A 26487-nucleotide genomic window follows, 5' to 3' on the forward strand; every position below is an offset into this window, starting at 1 on the left:
GTGCCATGGCGTCATCCTCGCTCACAGCAACCTCAAACTCCTGGGCTCAAGCGATCCTCCTGCCTCAGCCTCCCGAGTAGCTGGGACTACAGGCAGGAACTAGAAATATTGATATCCAATTATTTTGTATTTTGATCAGTTTGGGTTGATTTGAGCTGTCTCCTAGCTCCGTATTACTTTCCAGTTAATGGAAGTAATCCTTAATGTTAGACATGAACATTTCAAATCTGTACTTTTGGTTTTCTACCTTGGAGCTTAAAACAAGATTTTGACCCTATAGTTAGAAATATAATCTGAGTCTGTATTGCAGGGGAATAGAAGATAGAAAAAGTTGAGAAACTCATTAATTAAGCTGTCATTGTGAATTTATAAAAAAGATTTTTAACCTTCTCTTTGCATATCCTTAAGTGAAATGGAAAGTGACCCTTTGGCTTTGATAGTGTTCGTAGCATTTTGATTTATCATTACCATAATCTGTGCTTTGCTTAAACTTTGTTTTCTTTAAAGTACATATACTTGAAGCAGGTTTCCAGTCTTGAAGACATTGTGAATGTTTTGTATTATGTACTGTGATTTTCTGTAAGGGTTTAGAATCTTGGGTTCAAATGTTAGGTATTATGACCTGAAGCAGGTAACATAACTTCTCAGCCTCAAATTCCTACGTGTAATTTGTGAATAATGTCTTCTGACAAAGTTAGGTTGTGTTTGTGGTGTTTAGCCTTGTAATACAGTCTAGGTAACAGCTTGGCACTATCATTTAATCCTCACAACAACTGTATTGTGATGTAAATTGTTGGTTTATATGTAGCTGTCTTCGAAAAACCTTTGAAATTTGTGCTTTATGTATAGTAAATATTTCTGGAAAGCTTACTCTGAACTCTGTGGTAGTAGCACTGATGATTGCAAAAACTACTGTGAGATAGCGTTGATTTATTTAAATGCTGTATAAATTTTGAGTTTTAATCCTAGGCTTGTTACTAATTTTCTCTGATTTGGAGCAAGCCAAATGAGTTAATTAATTACCTTATTTAAATTAAAGTTATAGTTGAAAAAGAGTATACTTTTCGTTTGGGCAAGTAAAGCTTTTAAAACAAGAATGAAGATTACAGTATGTTAAAATATACATTTATATGCAAGATTTAAAGGAATACAAATGATGACATGCAAATAGGCACTTTATATTTACTCTTAAAGATTTTTTTTTGGTAATATAAGAGTAAGTAAATGCAAGAGAAAGAAATGTTTAAATGTCACATATTCGTATTTCCTGTCTTGTCTGTTCCCTTGTCAGACCTCTTATCTCTATTTTTAAATGACTAAGTCAAAGAGAGAAGAGTACTTTAGATGAATATCACTAGGTGTAGGATATGAACTGCATGCATAAAGCCAAACTCCAGAAGTGAGGAGTTAAATTCTATTGAGTTTATGTATTATTGAAGGAAGAGAAAAGGATTTTCTTGTCAGGTTAGAAAAGTCGGGAGTAAAGCAGGCTTTGTGTAGCACATAGTTGGCCAGTATTTCATACTACTTACTACAAAACAGGTAAGGTGACCATGACCATACCTCTTACTTTACCCTGGATGGTCACAGCATATACCTACTTTCTGGGACAGATGTCTTAACCCAACTTCATCCTCAGAAATGTCCTGGGTTATATGATAACTTTTTTCTTTTCTTTTTTACCCTTTTTTTAAAAACCCTTTTCTGACCAAGTATATGACAACTTTTTTTTTGTTGTTGTTTTGTTTTGTTTTGTTTATTTTTGTTTATTTTTTTTTTATTTCAGCATGTTATGGGGGTACAGATGATTAGGTTACGTATGATGCCCTTACCCTCCCTCCCCCCCCCCAAGTCCGAGCTTCAAGTGTGTCCATTCCCCCGGAGGTGCGCATCGCACTCATTGTTTGTGCATATGCCCGTCCCCTCCTCCCCCGTCCCCCAACCCATGGATACGGAGAGCCAGCTGTACTTGTAACCACTTACGTAAGTAACAGTAATTTTTGTACACTCTAGGCTTTAATAACTCAATTTTAAATAATTATTATTATTAATTTATTTTTTAGAGATAGGGTCTCACTATGTTGCCCAGGCTGGAGTGCAGTGGCTGTTCACAGGTGTGATCATACTGTACTGCAGCCTCAAGCTCCTCGGCTCAAGCAGTCGTGCCTCAGCCTCCTAAGTAGCTGGGACTACAGGCATGTGGCACCGTGCCCAGCTTAAAAATTATTTTTAATTGTGAGATACATATAAAATAAAATTTATCATCTTAACTATTTTTAAGTGCACGGTTCAGTGGTGGTATTAAGTACATTCTTGCCTTGTGTAACCACCACCACCACCGTCCATCTCTCATCTTGAAAAACTGAAACTTTGTACTCATTAAACAATAATTCATTTTCTCCTCTCCCCAGATTTTATATAATTTTAAAAATTTTGTCTGACTATAAAGTTGTTTTGGGTCTTTTTGATAAAGGCCAGTCTCACTGGAGATAGGTGATATCTCAGTGTGGTTTTGATTTGCATTTCCCTGATGATTAGAGATGTTGAGCATTTTTTCATATGTTTTTTGGCCATTATTCTGTCTTCTTTGGCAAAGTTTTTGTTCGTATCCTTTGCCCACTTTTTGATAGAGCTGTTTGTAAATGGTGCTGGGAAAACTGGATAGCCACATATAGAAGACTGAATCTGGATCCACACCTCTCACCCCTCACAAAAATCAACTCACGCTGGGTCACAGATCTAAACCTAAGGAGTGAAACTATTAGAATTCTAGAGGAAGAAGTTGGAAATACTCTTCTAGACATTGGCCTAGGCAAAGAATTTATGAAGAAGACCCCAAAGGCAATCACTGTAACAACCAAAATAAATAAATGGGACCTAATCAAATTAAAAAGCTTCTGCACGGCCAGAGAAACTGTCACAAGAGCAAACAGGCAACCCACAGAATGGGAGAAAATTTTCACGTGCGACAACTTTTAATTATTGTTTCTTTAAAGAAAACAAAGCTTAAGCAAATTAAATTTTTCAGAAGAGATCAGAAGTTCATTGTGTGCTTATTAGCAAGAGATTTCTTTTTTCTTTTTCCATACCATTAACAAAGCAACATAGCACACATAAGTTGGCACTAAAATATTTATTATTAAATTGGCTATGGGAACTGTAAATTATAGGACAAGAAAGTTACAGTTGAGCAAGGTAGGGAAAATAAGATTATTCTGGCCTTTTGAGAAGAGTAATTGAAAATGTAGACTGTGAGGCTAGACTGCCCCGGTCTAAATCCCTGCTCTGGGTGGGCCACTTTTTAGTTATGTGACCTTGGGCAAGTTGCTTAACCTTTTTTTCAGTTTCCTTACCTGTAAGTTGAGGATAATACTAATAAATGAGACTAATATTAATATCTGTCTTATAGGGTTGTTAAGAGGATTGACAGTTAAGATAGAACACTTAGAAGGGTATATGGTACATAAGCACTAACTATATCAATGTGACCTGCGAAAGGTAATTGTGACCTCTTTTTTCTGGTCATTTACATTTAAAAGTAACAAAGGGTTTGCTGACTTATACATACTAGGAATAAAAAGACACCCTTTCCTAAAAAAATTGATATTTAATATTGATATTTGAAGTTTGAGGTATGTTTAAGTTCATTGGTATAGTTAGCCATTGGCTTTATCAGCTGACCAATCGAAGTATGGCTCAGTATTTTGAGAACTATTTAAATTATTTAAATGCTAGATGTTAGATCTACTAATAGAGTTCTTTTTTTTTTTTTTGAGACAGAGTCTCACTCTGTTGCCTGGGCTAGAGTGCAATGGCATCGGTCTCGCTCACAGCAACCTCAAACTCCTGGGCTCAAGCAATCCTTCTGCTTCAGCCTTCCGAGTAGCTGGGACTACAGGCATGTGCCACCATGCCCGGCTAATTTTTTCTATATATTTTTAGTTGTCCGCTAATTTCTTTCTATTTTTAGTAGTGACGGGGTCTCGCTCTTGCTCAGGCTGGTCTTGAACTCCTGAGCTCAACCGATCCTCCCGCCTCGGCCTCCCAGAGAGCTAGGATTACAGGCGTGAGCCACAGCGCCCGACCTATTAATAGAGTTCTTAATCTTTAATGTGGGGGATGCATGAGTCTCATGTAGAACTTTCTAGATAGAAGTCTGTAACTTTGTATTTTCAGAATAGTCCATGAACTCCCCAAAAGGTTAAGTGCCACTAATCTATGAAGGTGTCAGTTTTTTTGATAAAGGACAGATGCCATTTGACGGAAGTAGTGGGAATTTGGGGATATAAACCTGTCTTTTCCTCTGGTACCAGAGGACCAGCAATAATAGCTTTATTGATGAATAAACTTCAGCTTTTCTTCCACAGTAGGGGGTGAGTGAATTCTGATTCTTGACAACCTTGAGAGCTCCAGGGAAATGAATGACCTAGAGTGTGATTCAGTTACCTTGCTATTCAAAGTGTGATCCTCAGACTAACAGCAAGCTCCTTTAACACAGGGGCTTCTTAGAATACAAACTCTATGGGCCTCCCCCTGAATTACTGATTCAGAGGTCTTCATTTCATTTTACCAAAATCCCTAGGTGATTGTTAGGCACATTAAAGTTGGAGAAACACTAACCTAGCATATATTCATTCATTGATTCATTCAACAAATTTATTGTTGGCTTCCTACGTGCTAATCACTGTTCAAGATTCTAGAAAACAGTAAACCATAGACAAAGCCACTGCCATTGTGGAGCTTGTAGACAAAATAATTTCAGATTAGGATAAGTGCTTTGTGATGGAGGGTGAATTTTATTACATACATAGGTTACCATGAATATTATCTTTTTTTCTCTTTAATTGAAAATTAGATGTACTTTAGCCCTAGATAGACATCTTTAAAGATCTGAATTGACTTCTGCCCTGGGGTGACTGTTTTCTGTATTATTCATTTCTTCTGGATCCTTAGCCACTGTAGGAAAAACTGGGGACAGGGACCATTTGGCTTAGAAAGGAGATAATAGTATTCCTTATGTAGTATATAACTTAAAGTTACCTCCAAGGCAACTGTAGTTTATTGGATTAGAGCATGCACTCTCCAAACTACCTAGGTTTAAATCCTTGGCTTTGTCTTATTAGCTGTGTAATCTTGGGTAGGTTACTTTACCTTGAAGTAAAGTTAACTTTTTCCTTAAATGTAAAATGTGAATGATAATAGTATTTAACTGAGGTTATTATGACCATGAATTGTGTTCCCTAAATGTTAGTTGTTATTCTCTCTCAGAAAGAGTGAAGAATTCCCACTTTAATTTTCGTTTTTAATTTTCATAAAATACCCCTAAGCATCTGATAGGACTCTGAAGGGTGAAAGGATAGGTTGGGTTTTTTTTGTTTGTTTGTTTTTTTAGTACTTGTAATTTGGTAGCCCTCTCAATATTGGAGATATGTAAAAATTGAACCTGGATGATTTATCTGCCATGGGGCAAATAAATTTAATCAATTTATACATTTTATTTCTGTTTTACAGCATTTATGGGGTTAAGTGGCATGGGATTTCTGTTTCTGATAGTAAATAGGTAAGTAAAACAAAAGGTTATGTATGTCCAAAGAGATGGTTTTGCCATATTTATGGTGACTTTTTCCTAACCCTTGGTTCCGCTACGTTAGAACTGTTGTTTCTTAGGACAGGAAGATATCATTTTGACAAGAATTTGATGTGTCCCTTTTTTCCTTTCTGTTATGTCTCCCTAGATAGAATTTGGCATTAAATGGCCTAATAATCAGGACTGCTTTTGGCTTATTTGGGAATGACATATATTGCTTAGTAATAGGGATGGTGATTGATGTGTCAGTTTTACACAGATAGTTGGGTATTTTTGTTGAGTATGTGTGTGTTTGCATTACCATGTGTATGTTGGCAAATAGTTTCAGCATGCACTTGGACAATTTATATCCTTTAATAGATATTTTATGCAACTCTGTAACCTCAAGGGCTTACTTCTAATACTGTGGAAGAGATAAGAATTTTAATGGAGGTCTTTGTTAAACCTTAGTCAGAAGATGAATAAAACTTGGTTATCTAAAATTTAAATGAAAAAAATAGACTTGTTCTAGTTAAACTGACTTAGAGTCTGCCAGCCATCAGTCAGCTCATTAGCTTACAGAGAGACATCACTTTGGAGATTCTAAGGATTTTAGGAGTTCTATGTCACGTAATGGGGTGGAAGGCCAAATATATATTTTATAATATCACTTGCCTTATTTTTTTTCCAAGTTTTTGTGAACATTTTCCATGTTTTCTACAATTTTTTTCCCCATTTTCCAAAACTTTTTATTTTGAAATAGTCATGTGTCACTTAACGATGGGGATCCATTCCAAGGGATATGTAGTTAGGTGGCTTTCATCATGTGAACATCAGAGTATACTTACACAAACCTAGATGGAATAACCTACTGCACACCTAGGCTGTATTGTATAGCCATTTTAATCTTATGGGACCACCATTGTATTTGCGGTTTGTCCTTGACAAAAGCATCAGTATGCAGTGTGCATGACTGTAATTATAGATTCACCAGAAGTTGCAAAACAATGTGTAGGGTGGTCCTCTGTACTCTTTGTCCAGTTTCCCCTGTAGTAGCAGCACCTTGCGTAACTGTAGTGTGATGTAAAGAACAGCAAATTGACATTGATACAGTCTGCAGAACTTACTCAGATTTCATGAGTTTTACATGCAATCTGGTTTTAATGTTATGGCATATTTTATTATATGAATGAACTACAGTTGTTGAAAAAAATACTCTATAGTTGGATGTTTCTAATTTTTCACTATTATAAAATTAGTGGGGCAAACATCCTTGTACTCATAGGTTTTTCTGTATCTATTTATTTTGGGAAAATCTGACTAGTGGAATTTCTAGACTAAAGAAAGTATATATTTAAGATTTTTGATGAACATTGCCAACTCTTCAGAAGATGTAACTTATAGTAGTGAACTGATTGTTTCTATTTACACTTGTTAAAATGGTATTAAGTCTGGGCTGTTCAATAGGTAAAAATGATATTTTATAATTAACTATTCCTGCCTGTCCTTTGCACATTTTCCCTGTTTGGCACGTATCTTAGTAATTTGTAGTCTGTTGTTAATGGGTTGGTATTGTAACCTTCCTGGCCTTTTCTGTTTCATATACCTATATATTTATTTATATGTATAAATTTTATGTGTTTGTTAACATTGATAAAATGTTTATCGTTTCGCAACTTGATTTTTTTCACTGAACAATATGCCTTGGAACACTTTCCATATTAGTGTGTATAGGCCTATCTGTTTTTTAGGGATTTTTTTGTTTTTGTTTTTTAACTATTAGCACTCTACATTAAGAGATATACCACGTTTTATTTTACCATTCACTTATAGATGGACATTTAGATGGTTTTCAGTTTTTCACTTACGGGATCAACGCTACAATATACAACCTTGTGTGTGACTTGTGTACATCAATGGCTTTTAGAGTATATACTCTTAACTGGGATGGTGAAAAATACAAGTATGCCCAGGAATACTGCTTGTTTATGTGCCATAGACCTTACATGTTGATTATTCTTGGCACCATTAATTAGCAAGGACCACATCAGATTTATGGGTATCATGCTGCTGAAAGGCATATAGTTATTTTGATTGATTATTAAATATTTAATGAAATAGTGCATCTAGTCAATAAAAGGTAAGGTTTTGAGCATAATCTCCCAATATTTGAATATTTATTTATAAATTAATTATACTTGGCATAGTGTTTTTTATGTTAAATATTAGCCTTAATCTCTTACAATGAATATTTGTCATGTTTGGGGTCTTCCCCGAGTTTTGATTAGCTGTCTACATTTGCACAATACCCATATTATGAGTCGGGCCTCTCTAGTGTGTGTACTAGTGAAAACTCAAGTTCCCAGGTTCTCTTTTATCTAGATGGGTGCTGGCATGTGGCCTAAGCACCACTAGTCATACACACTCACAGATGACTTTGAAAGTGTACAATGTAAGAAAGTGAACATTCTATTCATAACTTATATTTTGCAGTTAGCAGTGACAATAGGGATGGTCAGCTTTAAGTGAAGATAATAGTTGCAGATTTAGTTCCTGATGGAGATGTATGTGGCTTTGGTGCTGACAATAGTAAAGGTTATAATGGATTTGAATCTTGTCATTTAGTACCCCGTGGTGGCAGGGACAGTGGTTTCCTCATTAGGCCACTTGTGCAGCATTATCTTAGGTGATATTATCTTTGCATCTGCTTTTTCAGCTCTCCCAGTGACAGTGACACACTATCCTTTAATAAAATTAATTATCTTTCTGCTTAATTTAGCCAGAGTAGATTTGAATTCTGATTGATGAAAAACTTTGATAACATGCTGTTGGTATAGCAAGCACTGTTTGTGTGTCTATATAGTGGCAAATATAACGATGTCTTGCTTTCTAAAATTGCTACTTAGAAGTTTTTAAATAGGTACCTGTCTTGGTGGGTCTGTATGAAAACTGGTTGGTTTCCTCCCTGAGCTAATTATGATATGAGGAAGTTGTGAATTAACATCTCTAAGCCAGGATGTTGCTACAGTTACTCATGGTGCTACTTCAAAGATGCTTTTGCTCCCCTGTAAGGTTTGGCATTTTGTCATTGGTTTTGCCGTTATTGTAAAAGCTCCTAGCAGCCTTGAAACCAAAAGCCAAGAAGCACTACATAGTAAAAAACTTCCATTTTAAACTGAGAAAAAGGAAGATATCATCTACTCTGATCTTCTAGGCCATCAGAATGGTAAATACAGTTGCCAGACATAAAGAAGAGAAATACCTAGTGTCTGCTTTTCTTGAGCCATCACCTAAATGCAAAGAACACATATTTAAATAAACTATTATAATATAGCAGTAACAAAATAGAGTCCATATAACAAGAGGGAGAAAAGAAGCAGTGACTAAAACAAGTGAAATTGGGTGCCCAAGGTGTATGGAAATTGTTAGGAGTTTTGATAGTAGGCATTATGTTTTTAAAGATTAGGAAATGGCATGATTATGTAATTATTGGGTGGCAGAATAAAGTTAATTTTTTTTTCCGTTATACCATAATTGTGTCTCAATTGTTGGAATATCTCTAATTTAGCTTTAAGACAAAATATTGGTACTTCTTTTCGTAGAAATACTATGAATTAGATATTCTGCAAAACACCTAGAAATGTTGGTTAAAATATATTTAAAACTTTTTTTTCTTTTTTGTTTTTAACTTTTACTAACATGCATTATACTTAAAAAAAAATTTTTTTTTTTAAGCAGAGATTTAAGCTAGTAAGAAAGCAAATGAAATCTTCAGACCAAAAACAGTCAGAAAGTATTTACTGAGAGATAAACAGGTGATAAAACCTGGGCTTCCCTTAGCATCTGTTGATACTTACTGGCCCAGAGCTTTAGTTTTAATGGGCAGTGCTTAGTGGCAGGATGCAAGTTAAACTAGGAAAAACAAGCTTTCCCAGAGAAAAAGAAACATGGCAGTTTTAGCCATGGCCCTTGGTTGGTCTTCTCTGATAATTTTAAGCACAAATCCTCTTTGATGCCAGAGTAGAGCTAAAATTCACATTATCTGTTGTGTTGAAACAACAGTTGAACATTTAAAGTGATTCCAGTTTGATAGTCTTTCTAGGCAGATATCTAACACGTTTTTTTCACTCTGTTCTCTCCTTAAGAGCCCATTTAAACATATTCCTTAAAATGCCCAGGAAGTTCCAAGGAAAATAGGCCTATAATTTAAAATCATAAAGCATATAAGTCATCAGTGTGATTTAGCAGAAACAACAAATCACAAAATCAAGCCCTCAAAGACTACAAATATTGGGATTTTCAGATACAGACTATAAAATTGTAATGTTTAATATGCTTAAAGGGAGAAGGAAGATACTGAAAGGATGATGAGGAAATGAAAAATTTGATCAGACAGATTTGAGAAAAGAACCAAAATGAACTTTAAGAAATGAAAACTATAAAAAGCATAGAAATTTGCTAGACAAGTTGAACAGCAACTTAGAAACAGCTTGAGAGAATTGAGGAACTGGAAGAAATATCATAAAAAATTGTTCAGAATACAACTACAGAAACAAGTGAAAAATGGTAAAGAGAGGTTGATATGTGGAATATAGGATGAGAAAGTACGATACATATTTTATTGGAGTTCCAGAAGGAAGTAATAGAGCAGGTAGTAGAGAGGCAATATTTGAAGAGATAATGGCTGAGAATTTTACAGAATTGATGAAAGACCTATTAGATTTCAGGGAGCTCAGTGGATCCCAAGCGCGATAAAGAAAAAAGAACTCCATGCTTTGACTTAATGATTGCAAAACACCATTGACAAAGATTAAACAAACAGAGAAAAAAAGAGATTAAAAATGACAGCTAAACTGATAGCCGATTTCTTAGAAATAGTACAAAACAGAGAGCAGTAAATATCTTTAATGTGCTTGAAAGGGAAGATGTGCCTATTGAGAATTCTGTATATAGCAAGGATGGAGGGTAAAAATGAAAGTATTTTCAAAGAAACCACAGCTTGAGAGAATTTACTAAAAAACTCTGAATGATGTCCTTAGGGCAGAAGGAAAATGATTTCAGAAAGGTCTGAAATACAAGAAAGTGATGATCAAAGAAAATGGTCAACATTTATGTAAATTTAAATAAATATTGATTGATATAAAATGAAAATAATAGTATATATTTTGTATATATGTAGGCACAAAAGGCACAGAATAATAATTGATTTTCATGTACTCGCCAGTAACATTTATGCTTTGGTTTGGAAAATCTGCAATAGATGTGATAAGTTTCCTTAAGTTTCATAATTTTTTTTGAACACCTGATAACAGAGTACATTTCATTGCTTTTATAATTCAAACTTAAAGCAACCTTTTAATGGGATGTTTTATAAGGGGAAAAACAATCTATCTTTGGTCTGGTTATATGGCAGATCATGTTCCCTTTCAGCCCATATCCACATGCTTGGGCACTTTTTGCAATTGTAATAATCAGTGAGTTGTAATCAGTGGGTGGTTAATCCTTTTTCTGGAGTCAGGCTGCCTGGGTTTGAATGCTGACTTCATACTTAATCTCTCTGTGTCTTTAATTGGGTATATTATTTCTGTGTGCCTCTCATAATGGGGTAATCTGTAAAAGGGAAATACTTGTGTGAATGAATTTTTATGAGAAGTAGGTGAGGCCAAGCACGGTGGCTCATGCCTGTAATCCTAGCATTCTGGGAGGCCAAGGCAGGAGAATCGCTTGAGCCCAGGAGTCTGAGGTTGCTGTGAGCTAGGATGATGCCATGGCACTCTAGCCCGGGCAACACAGTGAGACTCTGTCTCAAAAAAAAAAAAAAAAAAAGAATTAGTTCATTAGAAGAGTACAAGGGAAAGGTTGGGTGCAGTGACTCATTCCTGTAATCCCAGCACCTTTGGGAGGCTAAAGTAGGAGAATCACTTGAGGCCAGGAGTTTGAGACCAGCCTGAACAGCCTAGTGAGACACTGTCTCTACAAAAAATAAAAAGAAATTAGCTGGGCATGGTGGCACACACCTATAGTCCTAACTACTTGGAGGCTGGGGCAGGAGGATCACTTGAACCCAGGAGTTCAAGGTTACAGTGAGCTAGGCTGCTCTATTGCACTCCAGCCTAGATGACAGAGCAAGACCCCATTTCTAAAAAGGTAAAATTAAAAAAAATTTTTTTTTGGAGTATAGAGGAATTTCATGGGAAATAATTGCAGGTAGGCCACCCAGAAGCTGAGTCTTAAGTTAACTCCGCGTGGGGGCTCTGTAGTTCTGCCTGCAAAGAGTTTTGCCTTGGTTAGCTATGTTTGGATATTGGTGGTACCTTATAGGCTGATTTTTTTAAACCCTATTATCCAGGGCCAGTGTCAAGAACTCCCTCCAGGTAGGGAGTTTGACAGCTTCCTGATAAATGGTTCAATGTGTGCCATTTATTTTTCTTGAAAGCTGAGTTCCCAGTATCTGCAGGTTATAAGCTTGAGTTAGTTAATTCTCTGCCCTTTGGATCCACCTTCTGGTACCTGCCATCCAGGCAAGTGGCCTACAGCTGAGAAGATAATCAAAAGTAACTTTCTGGAAAGGGGATGAACTTTTTGCAGGGTCATTCATGTACTTGAGAAAGATCAAGCCCTGCCGTTGGGTTGGATGAGGTGAGAGAAGTATATTTGTGCATCCCACTCCTCTCTCCCTTCTTTCTCTCTCCACCTTTTCATATTCTTCTCACTGTGCTCCCCCCCTCAGTTTCTGTTTTTCACTTCTGTGTGTCTGTGGTTAGATAATGCATGTAAAAGATCACTTTAAATGGCAGCATTTTAAATAGTTATGTAGTTATGTTGTGGACATTAGGAATATACACTTTCAGGCCAGGTGTGGTGGCTCACGCCTGTAATCCTAGCACTCTGGGAGGCTGAGGCAGGAGGATTGTTTTGAGCTCAGGAGTTCGAGACCAGCCTGAGCAAGAGCGAGACCCCGTCTCTACTAAAAATAGCAAGAAATTAGCTGGACATCTAAAAATATATAGAAAAAATTAGCCAAGCATGGTGGCGCATGCCTGTAGTCCCAGCTACTCGGGAGGCTGAGGCAGGAGGATTGCTTGAGCCCAGGAGTTTGAGGTTGTTGTGAGCTAGCTGACGCCATGGCATGCTAGCCCAGTCAACAGAGTGAGACTGTGTCTCAAAAAAAAAAAAAAGAACATACACTTTCAGGACAGATGGAAAAGAGCATTCCAGTATAAGGCAGATCACTGCTTTTGACTTGGGATAAAATTTCCAGTGATAAAATCATTCAGACTCAAAGGTCTCTGTCACAGCTTAGATGGCAATAAAAATTATGTACTCTGGAAAACTGCTGTAGATAACTAAAATATTTGCTCTCGATGCGCAGACACACACGTCTCAAAGGTACACGAGCAGCTTGAATAAATTTTATAACGTTTGTAAGTAGGTTGGGGGTAAAGCAGTATTTCTATTTTAATATTATTTTATAGATATATATTTTCCATTATATAGGTAGCTAAAGTTTTATATTTTCAAGTTGATCAGAAACTTTAACATTATTTATTTAATATTACTAAATTAAGTATTTAACATTATTACTGGTTTGTTCCCCCACACTTAAGTAATACAAAAAGCCCTTTTATCTAAATTTGTGATTTTAATTGTCCTGACTTTTAAAATTTACAGATAGATCCTTTGATTATTTAGCAGGTAACATCTAAAGGAACTGGTTTAAATCCTAATGCCAAAGTATGGCAAGAAATTCCTCCTGGAAGTACTGATGCCACCCCAGTAACTCATGGAACTGACAGCTCTTGGCATGAAATAGCAGCCACATCAGGGTGTCATCCTGAGGGTAAGTCTTAAATATTTCTTCAGAAAAATCACATTTTGCTTAAATGTATAGCCAAACTAGTATATAGAACTTTGGTATACATACTTTGATTATTTGATTAAATATATTTGTAATTGTTTAATATGTAGTTCGTGGATAATTCTCATTTATATCCAACATGAATGGATTGTCACTACTTTCAAGTAGTAGCTGTTCAGCATCTAACCCATTTATAATATGATATTTATAAATTAGTTTTCAGGCCGGGTGAGGTGGCTCACACCTGTAATCTTAGCACCCTGGGAGGTTGAGGTGGGAGGATTGCTTGAGCTCAGGAGTTAGAATTCTAGACCAGCCTGAGCAAGAGCGAGACCCTGTATCTAGTAAAAACAGAAAACTTAGTTGGGCGTGGTGGCGAGTGCCTGTACTCCCAGCCACCCGGGAGGCTGAGAGGCAGGAGGAGCACTTAAGCCCAGGAGTTTGAGGTTTCAGTGAGCTATGATGATGATGCCACTGCACTCTACCCAGGGTGACAGAGCAAGACTCTATCTCAAAAAAAAATAAATAAATAAGTAAATCAGTTTTGATCTACCTTGATTGACTCTGCTGTTGACTCACTGATCTTGGGCAAAAGAACATATCTGTGCTTGATTCCTCCATCTGTAAAACAGAAACCATAATAATTACCTATAGCATAGGATTTTCTGAGACTTAAGTAAATAAACTATATGGAACAGTCTGATACAAAGATAATACTATGTAAATTCTAGCTATTGTTAATAATTTTAGCTTATTCAAAATGGTCAAAACTTATTTCCCTTAGGGAGATAACTCTTACTTAAAACCATGTGGACATTTTCCCAACTAGTATAATAAGAATTCCTGAAATCTTATTACAGAAGACATACTGCCCAGGTTTCCTGAAGATAGGATTTAAAGAATTTCTATTTACTTTCAATTTCTTTAATATAGGTAATACAGAGCCATCAGAAGATATGTGTAAGGAGTATGAAGTAATGTATTCTTCATCTTGTGATACCACAAGAAATACTACAGGCATTGAAGAATCAACTGATGGAATGATTTTAGGACCAGAAGATCTGAGTTACCAAATATATGATGTTTCTGGTAAACTTTATGGTTTTATTGTTAAAATGAAACTTCAGTACACTAGTCTCCCCCATATCCCACAGTCTGTTTATCATTGTTCTGATGAACCTATGGCATTGTTTTCTTATTTGACAAGAAGCTTATGTTAATGAAATGTTAGGTGATTGTTATAAATACTGTTTTCAAATACCCATACATGAAATTTGTGATTTAAAAAGATTGTTTACTTAATGAATGTCGTATTAAAGTATAAAATAAGATAATGGGAAAAAAATAGTTAAGAGAGACCTAAATTAAAATCTTTCACAAGGTCCCAAGTATCTTAGTCTATTAGGATCAATGCAAATTCTGTCAATTTTCCTGTCACTTTTGTCAGGATGAAATGTATTTATAAATGTTAAGTTGCAGAGGTTAATTTTAGGGAAACAGCTGTGTTTAAAACATGGGCTCTGCTACAATTCAACATGCAAAATTTTTTTTCAAATTACTTTAATCGGCATGGGTTAGTAGTCACTTGGATTTTAAACTGGACAAAATTTAAAAGCAACTGGCTGGCGTAGTGGCTTATGCCTGTGATCCCAGCACTTTGGGAGGCGGAGGCAGGAGGATTGCTAGAGGCCAGGAGTTTAAGACCAGCCTGAGCAACATAGCAAGACTTCGTCTCTACAAAAAATAGAAAAATTAGCCGGGTGTGGTGGTACACGCCTGTAGTCCTAGCTACTCGGGAGGCTGAGGCAGGAGGATCACTTGAGCCCAGGAATTTGAGGGTGTAGTGAGCTATGATGATGCCACTGCACTCTAGCCCAGGCAACAGAGCAAGACCCCATCTCAAAAAAGAAACTAAAAATGAACCACAAACACTACATTTTTATTTTTCTATTATGTACAGGATCTCTCTGAAAAAGTAATTGTAATACGGAGTAGGTATTTCTATTTCTGCTTTTAAGTAGCTGTGTGACTTCAGGCAAGGTAGATGAGCTTTTGTCCTCAGTTACCTTGTAATATATATTTCGACTAGATTTTGAGATCCGTCAACTTGTAAGGTGATTTCAGAAGTGGTGGGGGTGGTATTTATATATAATTTAAGGTGCTCAGTTCTTCCTACCTGTGGTCATAATATAACTAACCACTGGCTACTTTGGGGTTTTTTTGTTTTTTGTTTTGTTGAGACAGTCTCACCTGTCTGGGTAGAGTGCAGTGGCATCATTGTAGCTCACTGCAACCTCCACCTCCCGGGCAGTAAGCGATCCTTTTGCCTCAGCCTCCTAAGTTTTTGGGACTACAGGCATGCGCCACAATGCCTGGCTGATTTTTTGTTTTTTCTTTTTGGTAGATACAGGATATCACTCTTGCTCAGGCTGGTCTCAAACTCCTGAGCTCAAGCAGTCCTCCCACCTCTGCCTCCCAAAGTGCTAAGATTACAGGTGTGAGCCACTGAGGCTGGCTGCCACTGGCTAGCTACTTTGAACTTAAAGGTGGTTTAAGTGACTTGGCAGCCAGTGGTGTTTTAACAAGTTTTCTGTAAATGACATTGGAAAGTTAAGTGAACTGATTATTTATTTAACTAGCATTTGGGTGAATGAGTTTTATATTAGAATTGCATATATTGTACATAGAAATAGAAAGAATGCTTATCAATTTTTAGTGAAGTTAATCTAATACCACTTTGGTTCTTGAGTAGTAAGACAAGTCAATGGTAAAATCATGGACAAAGTTAATTTAGCTTATATATACAGGTTGAATATCCCTTATCCTAAATGCTTGGAACCAAAAGTGTTTTGGACTTCAGATATTTTCAGATTTGGGACACTCAACCTGTACATCCTATTATCTTTGTATTTAAAGGAAATTTAGCCTATATTATCATTAAAGCTTTTTTTTTTTTTTTTGAGACAGTCTTACTCTATCACTTGGGCTAGAGGTGCTGTGGCATCAGCCTAGATCACAGCAACCTCAAGCTCCTGGGTTTAAGCGATCTTCTTGCCTCAGCCTCCCGAGTAGCTGGGACTACAGGCGTGCCCCACCATGCCTGGCTAATTTTTTCTATTTTTAGTAGAGACAGGGACTCACTCTTGCTCAGGCTGGTCTCCAGCTCCTGAACTCAAGCAATCCTCCCGCCTTGGCCTCCCAGAGTACTAGGATTACAGGTGTGAGCCACCATGCCTGGCCATCACTAAAGCTTTTTAAGAAGAGGACACATGTCCAGGTGCGGTGGCTCACGCCTGTAATCCTAGCACTCTGGGAGGCTGAGGCGGGTGGATTGTTAAAGGTCAGGAGTTCGAGACTAGCCTGAACAAGAGCGAGACTCCCATCTCTACTAAAAAATAGAAAGAAATGATCTGGATGACTAAAAATATATATATAGAGAAAAAATTAGCCGGGCATGGTGGCGCATGCCTGTAGTCCCAGCTACTTGGAAGGCTGAGGCAGAAGGATTGCTTGAGCCCAGGAGTTTGAGGTTGCTATGAGCTAGGCTGATGCCACGGCACTCACTCTAGCCTGGGCAACAGAGTGAGACTCTGTCTCAAAAAAAAAAGAAAGAGAGGACACATTATATGTTTTTTTAGTCTGTAATGTTTTGTGTAAGATTCTAATGAGAGAGTGATGGTTTTCCAGGCTTGAGTCCTGAAAAAAGGCTCAGGTTCTGGGTTTAAACAACAGAAAATATAGAAGGCTGTTAGTTGATCTGATCTTTTGGATGTTTTAATGCTTTAAACATGCTTAAGAGGAGGGTATTGTGTTCTAAAATCAAGGAATGAAGAGAAAAGAGTTAAAAGAGAGAAATTTAAGGAATGTGACTAACCCCAGATTTACTACCAATAAAAGAGATATGGTTGTATAAATATATCTCACCCGGGTTAGCTACTTCCTGTCTTCAAATTTAGATTACTATTACTTTTGTTCCTTGAGTTTTCATTAAAGGAATAAGTAGTTATCACATTTTTAAAATGTGTAGGGCCATGTTTTACAATATGGTAGCCAAGTGCTTTTGGTATTAATGGTGCTTTGTTAATTTGTTGATAATATAACCCTTAAACTAATATGAAATCTATCTGAAGAAAGATAGGATGAAAGAAATTAGACTTTGAACTATCCAAATTTTAAAAATAATAAAAAATAACACTTTTGTGGTGGATTTTATTTTGTGGATGCTTTATGACTACTGAGTACAATAGTAAGGTTCCCCACCACCTATGGTAACTTGGTATTAACTTTTTTCCTTTATTGTTTTCTACCATCAGGAGAAAGCAATTCAGCAATTTCTACAGAAGACCTAAAAGAATGTCTGAAGAAACAATTAGAATTTTGTTTCTCACGGTACATAGTCATTTTTTTATTAATATTTCCTCTTTGTTGAGTTTGTTTAGTAGATGTAAAACACCTGTCAAATACAATGAAGGAATAATGGTTATTTCCTTTTTTTTTTTTTTAAAAAAAAAAAGAGACAGAGTCTCACTCTGTTGCCCGGGCTAGATTACAGGCATGAGCCACTGTGCCTGGCCCAGAATACACTCTTGACTCAAGTTTAATTGATCTTTATTCTAAATATCTCCCATTTCTTCCCTCCTCTTTATTATTTGTCTTTATATTCTAGTATATATAGTATATTTTCATCCTAGGATGAAAGCAAGAGCCTCCTGGCTTTCTTTTCTCTAATCAGTTGTGCCTATGATAAAATTCACTTTCTTTAATAGTTATTTTGAAAACCTTACTTACAAACTGGATCATTTGTGGGTGTACTTGTATCGTCTGAGGGTTGTTTTCTTTTTTTTTTTTTCTGAATGAGTTTTTTCTTTTGATTCTCTGTCATAATTTTTTGCCTTTTTGTATATCTTATAAATTTTGATCGTATGCTATACATTACATATAAAAAGAATCACAGGCTGGGTGCGGTGGCTCACTGCTGTAATCCTAGCACTCTGGGAGGCCAAGGCAGGAGGATCCCTTGAGGCCAGGAGTTTCAGGCCAGCCTGAGCAAGAGCGAGACCCTGTCTTACCAAAAATAGAAAAATATTAGCTGGGCTTGGTAGTGTGCGCCTGTAGTTCAGCTAGCTACTTTGGAGGCTGGAGGCGGGAGGATAGCTACAGCTCAGGAGTTTGAAGTTGCAGTGAGCTATGACGCCACTGTACTTTACCTGGGGTGAGAGAGTAAAACTCTGTCTGAAAAGGAAAAAAAAGCAGCATAGGAGCTTCAGGTGGCATAATTTTTTCCTATATACAGAGTTTGAGCTTTTTTTGGTTAGGCAGATAGAGTGAAATGTTGATTGCTCCAATCCAGTCTGGAATTGACCTGGGTCAGGGCTGAGCAGTCATTTTAATTAGACTCCGTCTACCTCTGACTTAGCTCTCTGTTCGTATACATGGCTCTCTTAGACTTTTGATTTAGAGCTTGGTGATTTTTTATCACCTTAATCCTGAAACACCAAAGAGATTTAGATCTGTTCTTCAGAGGTTTGAGACTAGCTCTTTAGCCTCTTAACCCATACAGCTTCAAAATCTGACTAATGTCTTGTGGGGGAGACTTGTGTTTGTCACAATATTTCTCCTTCCACCGTGACTTAATCAGAAGACCACATAGATTTTACTCTGCCTCTCAGCCTGGCTCCCAATCTCCCATCTTCCTCCTTAGAACTCAGGAAACATGGTATGGGGAAAACAGCCATATGTTGGGAGCCATATGTTGGGAGCATGCCCAGCTATTTTTTTTTAATATATATATGTTTTTTCTTTTTTTTTTTTTGAGACAGACTCTTGCTTTGTTGCCTGGGCTAGAGTGCCGTGGCGTCAGCCTAGCTCACAGCAACCTCAAATTCCTGGGCTCAAGCAATCCTTCTGCCTCAGCCTCCCAAGTAGCTGGGATTACAGGCATGTGCCACCATGCCCGGCTAATTTTTTCTATATATTTTTAGTTGTCCAATTAATTTCTTTCTATTTTTTTTAGTAGAGACGGGGTCTCGCTCTTGCTCAGGCTGGTCTCGAACTCCTGAGCTCAAACAATCCACCCGCCTCGGCCTCCCAGAGTGCTAGGATTACAGGCGTGAGCGACCGTGCCCGGCCATATTTTTTCATTTTTTTATAGAGATAGGATGTTGCTATGTTGCTCAGGCTGGTCCTGAACTCCTGGACTCACGTGATGCTCCCAGCTCAGCTTGCCAAAGTGCTAGGATTATAGGCATGAGTTACTATGCCTGGCCTCCTGCTTCTTTTTTTAATATACTTGAATCTTTTATCTTAATTTTAAATATATGTTTTAAATTACAGAAGTCAAACGTGCTTATCAAAATGCAAACATTTAGAAGTTGAAAATCCTTCATGAGCCAATTTATGGATAAATTATAGTTTTTGTGATTTGCATATATTAACATTAGGAATCAAGTGTTTATAAAATAGAACTACACTATATGTAGTATTTTGGTAACATACTATTCAATATTAAGCCTCTTTCCATATCAGTATTAATTTCATAAAATCTCTCATCCAGAATGTCTGGAATGTCCAAACACCAGTTGTGTTTGGGGATTTAGAAACTGTAAAAGTTGATACTATCTGATCTATATATACTATGTTGGTATCTTTTAAATTGAACCTTTATCTAACATTCCAAAGTTCACTGTATTATTTATGATAGCATAATTTTGTTTTCCTAGACTTAGTGGCAAACGTGAATAAGGTACCTCTTTTTAAGTGCTTTTTAAGAATTGCTTGTTTTATAGGACTATTGCTTTTCTTTATTACTTTCAGAGAAAATTTGTCAAAGGATCTTTACTTGATATCTCAAATGGATAGTGATCAGTTCGTCCCAATTTGGACAGTTGCCAACATGGAAGAAATAAAAAAGCTGACCACAGACCCTGATCTAATTCTTGAAGTGTTGAGATGTATGTAAAAATACCTTTTAGCTTATTTTTAAATTTTTAAAAATTAGATATTATTTTCATTTTTGATTATACAGGAAATTGTTTTTAATTGTCCTCCCCGTCCCTGCTTTTTTGCTGTTTTGTTCCAGTAAGTTATATTTAACTGATTTTGTGTGTGTGCGCACGTACACGGTTTCTATATCAGTTCCATACCTTGATGCCTACATAGCAAGTATAAGCAATTAAATGTCATTTTTCTGGGCTATTAGAAAGCTGTGTATCTTTATCACACCCTTTAAAGCAATTTATTTCAAACTTTTGAACCTAATTAAGAAGTACATTTTACATCACAGCCCAATGCACACAGTATACCTATATACAACTGAAATGTCAGTTATGTAGTTAACACTAAATATTTGTAATGAATTTGTTTCTTTTGTTCTAAACTGATTTTATAACCTGTAGTTTGACAAACACTCCTCTAAAGTTTGGTAAAGAATTTATGTTTCTTGATTGAGATGCTAAGAATTTTTAGTGTAGTTTATGTCTTGTATCAGCATTTCTTATGGACTTCTCTGAAGTGTTTTTTTTTTAACTACTCAACTGAATAAAGGCAGATCTTCCCTTTTATATGAAACAGGTTGATAATGTGTGAAAGTTAAGTATAGCAAGTCTAGTAATAGACTTGTGTGGAAATAGAGGATTTCCATTTCTAGAAGGTTACTAACATTTATGGAATTTCTAATGGTTTGTACAGACATCATTTCTTAAAATGACACAGTGTTGTCTACATAAAAAATTGGCAGAGACAGAGTTCCCCACTTCTTTAGATTGGAACCTAACACTTATACGCAAGCCTTCACCCTTACCTGCTGCTTCTTTTCTCTCTGTTTACCTTCCCAGAGAGGTGTGGCATATTACCTCCCTGAAGGGACTAGAAATAAAAGTTTTGACTATGTGGTACTATCTTTATTCACTATTTCCTCAAAATCAGCATGTAAAAGATGGCTGCTGGGTCTCTATAGTAGTAAGATTAAATATGTTGAAATCAAGCATAGCTTATAATTCGTGTAGAGTTCTTGATTTAAGGTCTTCTTAGACTTCAGTTTTAAGAAGAATTTCCTCACATATCAGAGTTCATTACATTCCCCAGGATAGTGTTTGGCTAATGCAAGTACCTTGATTTCTGTTAGCACCCATTTGTTACCTCTTAAGGAAGAGTTTGCTGTATACAGGAAATTTGTCTGGTTATATATGTGTTGTATGCTCCCCAAAGGCTTCTTTTCAATCTCAACACAGTGTCGAAGTCACAAAGTGGGTACTCTGAATAATTGTTCAATGAATAACTTTTGTCAGTGTTCTTTATATATAAATCTCAAAAATTTGTTTATCATAACTGTAACTTTGATTCTATAATTTAATTTCTTTAGAATATTAACTTAGCCTCTGCTAATTTATTCATTTGGAAATTAAACAGTTTTTTAATGTCATTATTAGTATCATGAATTGTCACTCTTGTGAGATTCTTTTTTAAATTTCAGCCTCTCCCATGGTACAAGTTGATGAGAAGGGTGAGAAAGTGAGACCAAGTCATAAGCGTTGTATCGTGATTCTTAGAGAGATTCCTGAAACAACACCAATAGAGGTAAATGATTAATCATTGTTAAAGCTAAAGGTTCTTTAAATTGGAGGAGGTACACAAGCAAAGTATAAGGCAGTGCCTTTACATCAATCCCTGTGTCTAGGATAAATATTAATGTGTTTTGTTAATTCTGAAGTACTAGAATGATACAGAGGGAGGAAATGATACTGTTGATTCTGATCCCATAGAATGATAAAGGCTGAAAATAGGGATTTTATTAAGAATTAGTGAATTCATTATATATTTTAAGGGAATTAGAAATATTTGGAGAATATATATGCATTTTTGAAAGTAGAGATCAGTTGGCGACAGCCTAATAATAGTTCTTCAAAAATGTAGTTTTGGGCCGGGCGCGGTGGCTCACGCCTGTAATCCTAGCTCTCTGGGAGGCTGAGGCGGGCGGATTGTTTGAGCTCAGGAGTTCGAGACCAGCCTGAGCAAGAGCGAGACCCCGCCTCTACTAAAATAGAAAGAAATTAATCGGCCAACTAAAAATACATAGAAAAAATTAGCCAGGCGTGGTGGCACATGCCTGTAGTCCCAGCTACTCGGGAGGCTGAGGCAGGAGGATCGCTTGAGCCCAGGAGTTTGAGGTTGCTGTGAGCTAGGCTGACGCCATGGCACTCACTCTAGCCAGGGCAACAGAGTGAGACTCTGTCTCAAAAAAAAAATTAAAAAAAAAAAAAAAAATGTAGTTTTGGACTGGATAGTAATTTTTTTAACTGAACTTGGTGATACTTTACCACTTTCACAAAAGTCATAGTGTAGCTGGTGTCCCACTTATTTATTTCAAGCAGTATTTGAGCCAATACCATTTCATTGCAAGTACGAACATCCTATTTTTAAAGTTCAGTATTTTGAGGGAATTAGAATACAGGCTAGTCTTCACTGTGATGTTGATTTTCCAATCAGCTTCGTATTTGTCTTTTTTTAAATTGATACCTAATGATGTTTTGTTATTTTGTGGCACAATTTAACTTAATAAGATTCTTTAGATATTTGGGAAATGCTGGTTATTAAATTTCTTCTGAGTTTAGGTAATTATCTTTTTCTGAATCCGTGTATCTGTTTGTGTTCCTGTTTACATTTATATCAATTATGGAAAAGATATATTTACACAGAATTCATGTCTGTGACTCTAATATAGACAGAATATCTGGATTAAGTGAGAATGCATGAAAATTCTTACTGCCTAGAAAATGTTAATAAAGGATATAACTAGAACTTTTCTTTTTTAATGGTGGGTCAGGCAGGAAAAGGACTGGGGATATTTTACTATGACCCGGAGGGAAATGCAACTGTTTTGCTGATCATAAAATAAATCATGCCTAAATCATATACAAAATATATGCTATAGCTATGTTTTTGTTTCATAACATAATCTCTTCTCACTAGAAAAAAGGTCAAACAGTGTAAACAATTAACAAATGAAGTGATATAAAGGATCAAAAAAAATGAAGAGAGATGGTCAACCTTACTAGTAAACAAAAGTATTATTATGTATTAGTTAGAGTTAATACAGTTTTTCTCTTTTAGGAAGTGAAAGCTTTGTTCAAAAATGAAAACTGCCCTAAAGTGATAAGCTGTGAGTTTGCACACAATAGCAACTGGTATATCACTTTCCAGTCAGACACAGATGCACAGCAGGTGAGAAGAAAACTTTTCTTCTGATATAAGTCCTGTTGGTAAAATAAATAGTGGTATATTTAAATTGAGAAAATGTGTGTTTACACTAATGTTTATTATGACTAGTGAGCACCGTGGTCACATTTTTGCTTTTGCTCAATTGGTTTCTTTTTTGATTATCTTCCTAAAACTTTTCAGTTTCAATTTAAGAACAATTTGTTTTCTGTCAGTAAAAAATTAATACACAATTTCAAAATTAACCTGGGGATTGCAAATCATGTACTTAATAGTTAAGTGTTTTTAGTACATAGTAGGTCCATAGTAAATTTTGACTTAATGGATTTACTTTTCCTTGTTATCATGTCCTACTTAAAAAGAAATAATATTCGTATCTATGATAGGAACATTTTAAAATAACTCACTAATTTTTATTCTTTTTTAAAAAATTCTTTATCTTAGAAGGTTGCTTGATTGACTCATTTAAAATTTGTTACCTAGTGATATTTTGGGTTTGTTTTGAATGTTATACATTTTGTCTGCAATAATCCCCAATAGCTCTTCTACTATAAATGTGAACTGTAGCTGAGAAGGTCCTAAATTTTTACTTTTTCATTCCTTACCACCTGCACAATAGAATCACTTTCAGAATTTTTGGTTTAGTTTAGAAACCATTACTAATACCAAACCCTGTTAATTGAGTGAAGATGGCTTTAATGAAATGTTTGAATGCTAATGGAAGTTCCTTTTTGCTTTGTTAACAGGCTTTTAAATATTTAAGAGAAGAAGTTAAAACATTTCAGGGCAAGCCAATCATGGTAAGAAATAATTATAAATAGAGAAAAAGGACATTGTGAAACCAGAAAGTTTTTTTGGCTGTTGGAGAATTTAAAAAATACAGATAATATCTTATGAAAACTCATGATGATTTTTTAAATTTTTATTTCTTGTATTATGTGCTACTTACAGAAAATTAGTTAAGGCATTAAAATAATTTGTATACAGCAATTTTTTCCAAAGACATAACTTCAAACAGTACAAAGTTTTAGTTAGATGCTGATTTACAACGTAAAATGATTCCAGATCTCCAAGTGATCAATAGTAATAATTTTTTAGTAACAGAGATGAAAAACATTCTCAGTACTTTCAACCTCATCTCACTTAACTGCATTACCACATTAATACCCAACCATTTGGGGACTTAGGCATTGTCATTGATGATATTTGCTCACTATCTTTTACATGTCTAATCTGTTCTTGGGTCCTATGAAATTTGCCTTCAAAACTCCTTTCCATCATTAGTGTCACTGTTTAGGCTTGAACAGTTGAAGTAGCCTCTTAACTCCTATGCCATCAGCTTCCTCCTCTCACCCTCCTTTAACAGTCCATTTTCCACATTGCTACGAGAGCTTCCATTCTAAAATATAATTCTAAATTTGCACTTATTTTGACCTGGTCCTCTTTCTCTATGTGGTACAATTTTCATCATCATTTGTAAATATAATACACTGTTCTTACTAACTCATCTCTGTTGAGCTCTTGCTGTGTATCTGTTTCTGTTTTAAGCATTTTACCTAATGAGATTTTTCTCTTTTCTCCATTTTACTAGTGAGGATAATAAGGCATAAGAGTAACCTACCCAGTTTCACACACTAGTAACTGGAAGAACCAGGATGAGAGTAACTCAAATTTAGTAAGAGGTTGCATGTCAGGTACTATTCCAAGACTTTGACATATTTAAATCTCGTTATTACTGTGTAGTAGATGATATGAGTTTCTATATTACAGATGAGGCTATTTGCTAGTTGTCATTCTACTTCCTCTGCCTGTGATGTTCTTCTCTCTGTTATCACCTTTTCCTGCTTAAAGGCAATAAAGATAGTTTCCTAAGTTTTCTAATAGCTTTAAAGTTTTAGAGTGTTTCAGACTTAGGTTTTAGATGCATCTGGAATTAATTTGATGTATAGTATAAGACAGGGATCTAATTCCATTTTCTATATATGGAAAGATGGTAGTCTCAACACTTAATTTGTTGCCTGATCTATTCTTCCACAATTTGTGTATAATGTTTTATTTGTGAGATCCGTTTCAGGTTATTTAATGTCTCTGCTTCCCTGAACCAGTATCACTGTTTGAATTACCATAGATTTACGATAGCCTCCTTTTCCTTGAAAATGCAGGTTCTTTTTCCTCCTTGTTCTTATTTTTTAGGATTGTCTTGTCTATTCTTAGACCTGTACTTTTTCATATGAATTTAAATTTTATTTTTATTTTTTTGCCATGTAATGTGCTTTTGGTGAGATCATATGAATTTTAGAATGTTTATCTAGTTCCAACAAACAACCAAAGAAAGTCCACATTGTAATTAATGAAATTGTATTTAATTTATTGGTTAAATTGGGAACAGTTGTCAGTTTTACTCTATGTTATTCATTATTGTGGTAACGTTATTATATATTTCAGTATTAATTCAAGTCTGTGGTGTTTTATAATTACCTCCTTAAAATAGATTTGGTTGTTGTTTGTTCTTGGTATCTTAGTGCTTTTTTTTTTTTTTTTTTTTTTTTTTTTTTAATGTTATTGTCTGCAGCAACCTTGAACTCTTTTCTTTGGGTGAGTCTTTTGGGTTATCAGCCTAGAGAATCATATCATCTGGGCTGGGCGCGGTGGCTTACGCCTGTAATTCTAGCACCCTGGGAGGCTGAGGCGGGGGATTGTTTGAGCTCAGGAGTTCTAGACCAGCCTGAGCAAGAGCAAGACCCCGTCTCTACTAAAATTAGAAACAAATTAATCAGACAACTAAAAACATATAGAAAAAATTAGCTGGGCATGGTGGCGCATGCCTGTAGTCCCAGCTACTCGGGAGGCT

At 35.9% G+C, this 26487-nt stretch overlaps 1 protein-coding gene across 2 annotated transcripts in view; it reads left to right on the forward strand.

Moving 5' to 3' along the window:
* Positions 1 to 26487, forward strand: part of LARP4 (La ribonucleoprotein domain family, member 4) — a 62802-nt gene that overhangs the window by 6342 nt on the left and 29973 nt on the right. For both annotated transcript variants that reach the window (XM_012654367.1, XM_012654378.1), the window contains exons 2-8: positions 13259 to 13406; positions 14358 to 14513; positions 17738 to 17813; positions 20238 to 20374; positions 21895 to 21998; positions 23532 to 23642; positions 24383 to 24436. In XM_012654367.1, coding sequence (XP_012509821.1) covers positions 13259 to 13406; positions 14358 to 14513; positions 17738 to 17813; positions 20238 to 20374; positions 21895 to 21998; positions 23532 to 23642; positions 24383 to 24436 — 786 coding nt within the window. The remainder of the gene's footprint in view (positions 1 to 13258; positions 13407 to 14357; positions 14514 to 17737; positions 17814 to 20237; positions 20375 to 21894; positions 21999 to 23531; positions 23643 to 24382; positions 24437 to 26487) is intronic.

Source organism: Propithecus coquereli, unplaced genomic scaffold (genome assembly GCF_000956105.1).
Source record: "Propithecus coquereli isolate 6110/MARCELLA unplaced genomic scaffold, Pcoq_1.0 Scaffold111, whole genome shotgun sequence".
Lineage (NCBI taxonomy): Eukaryota > Metazoa > Chordata > Mammalia > Primates > Indriidae > Propithecus > Propithecus coquereli.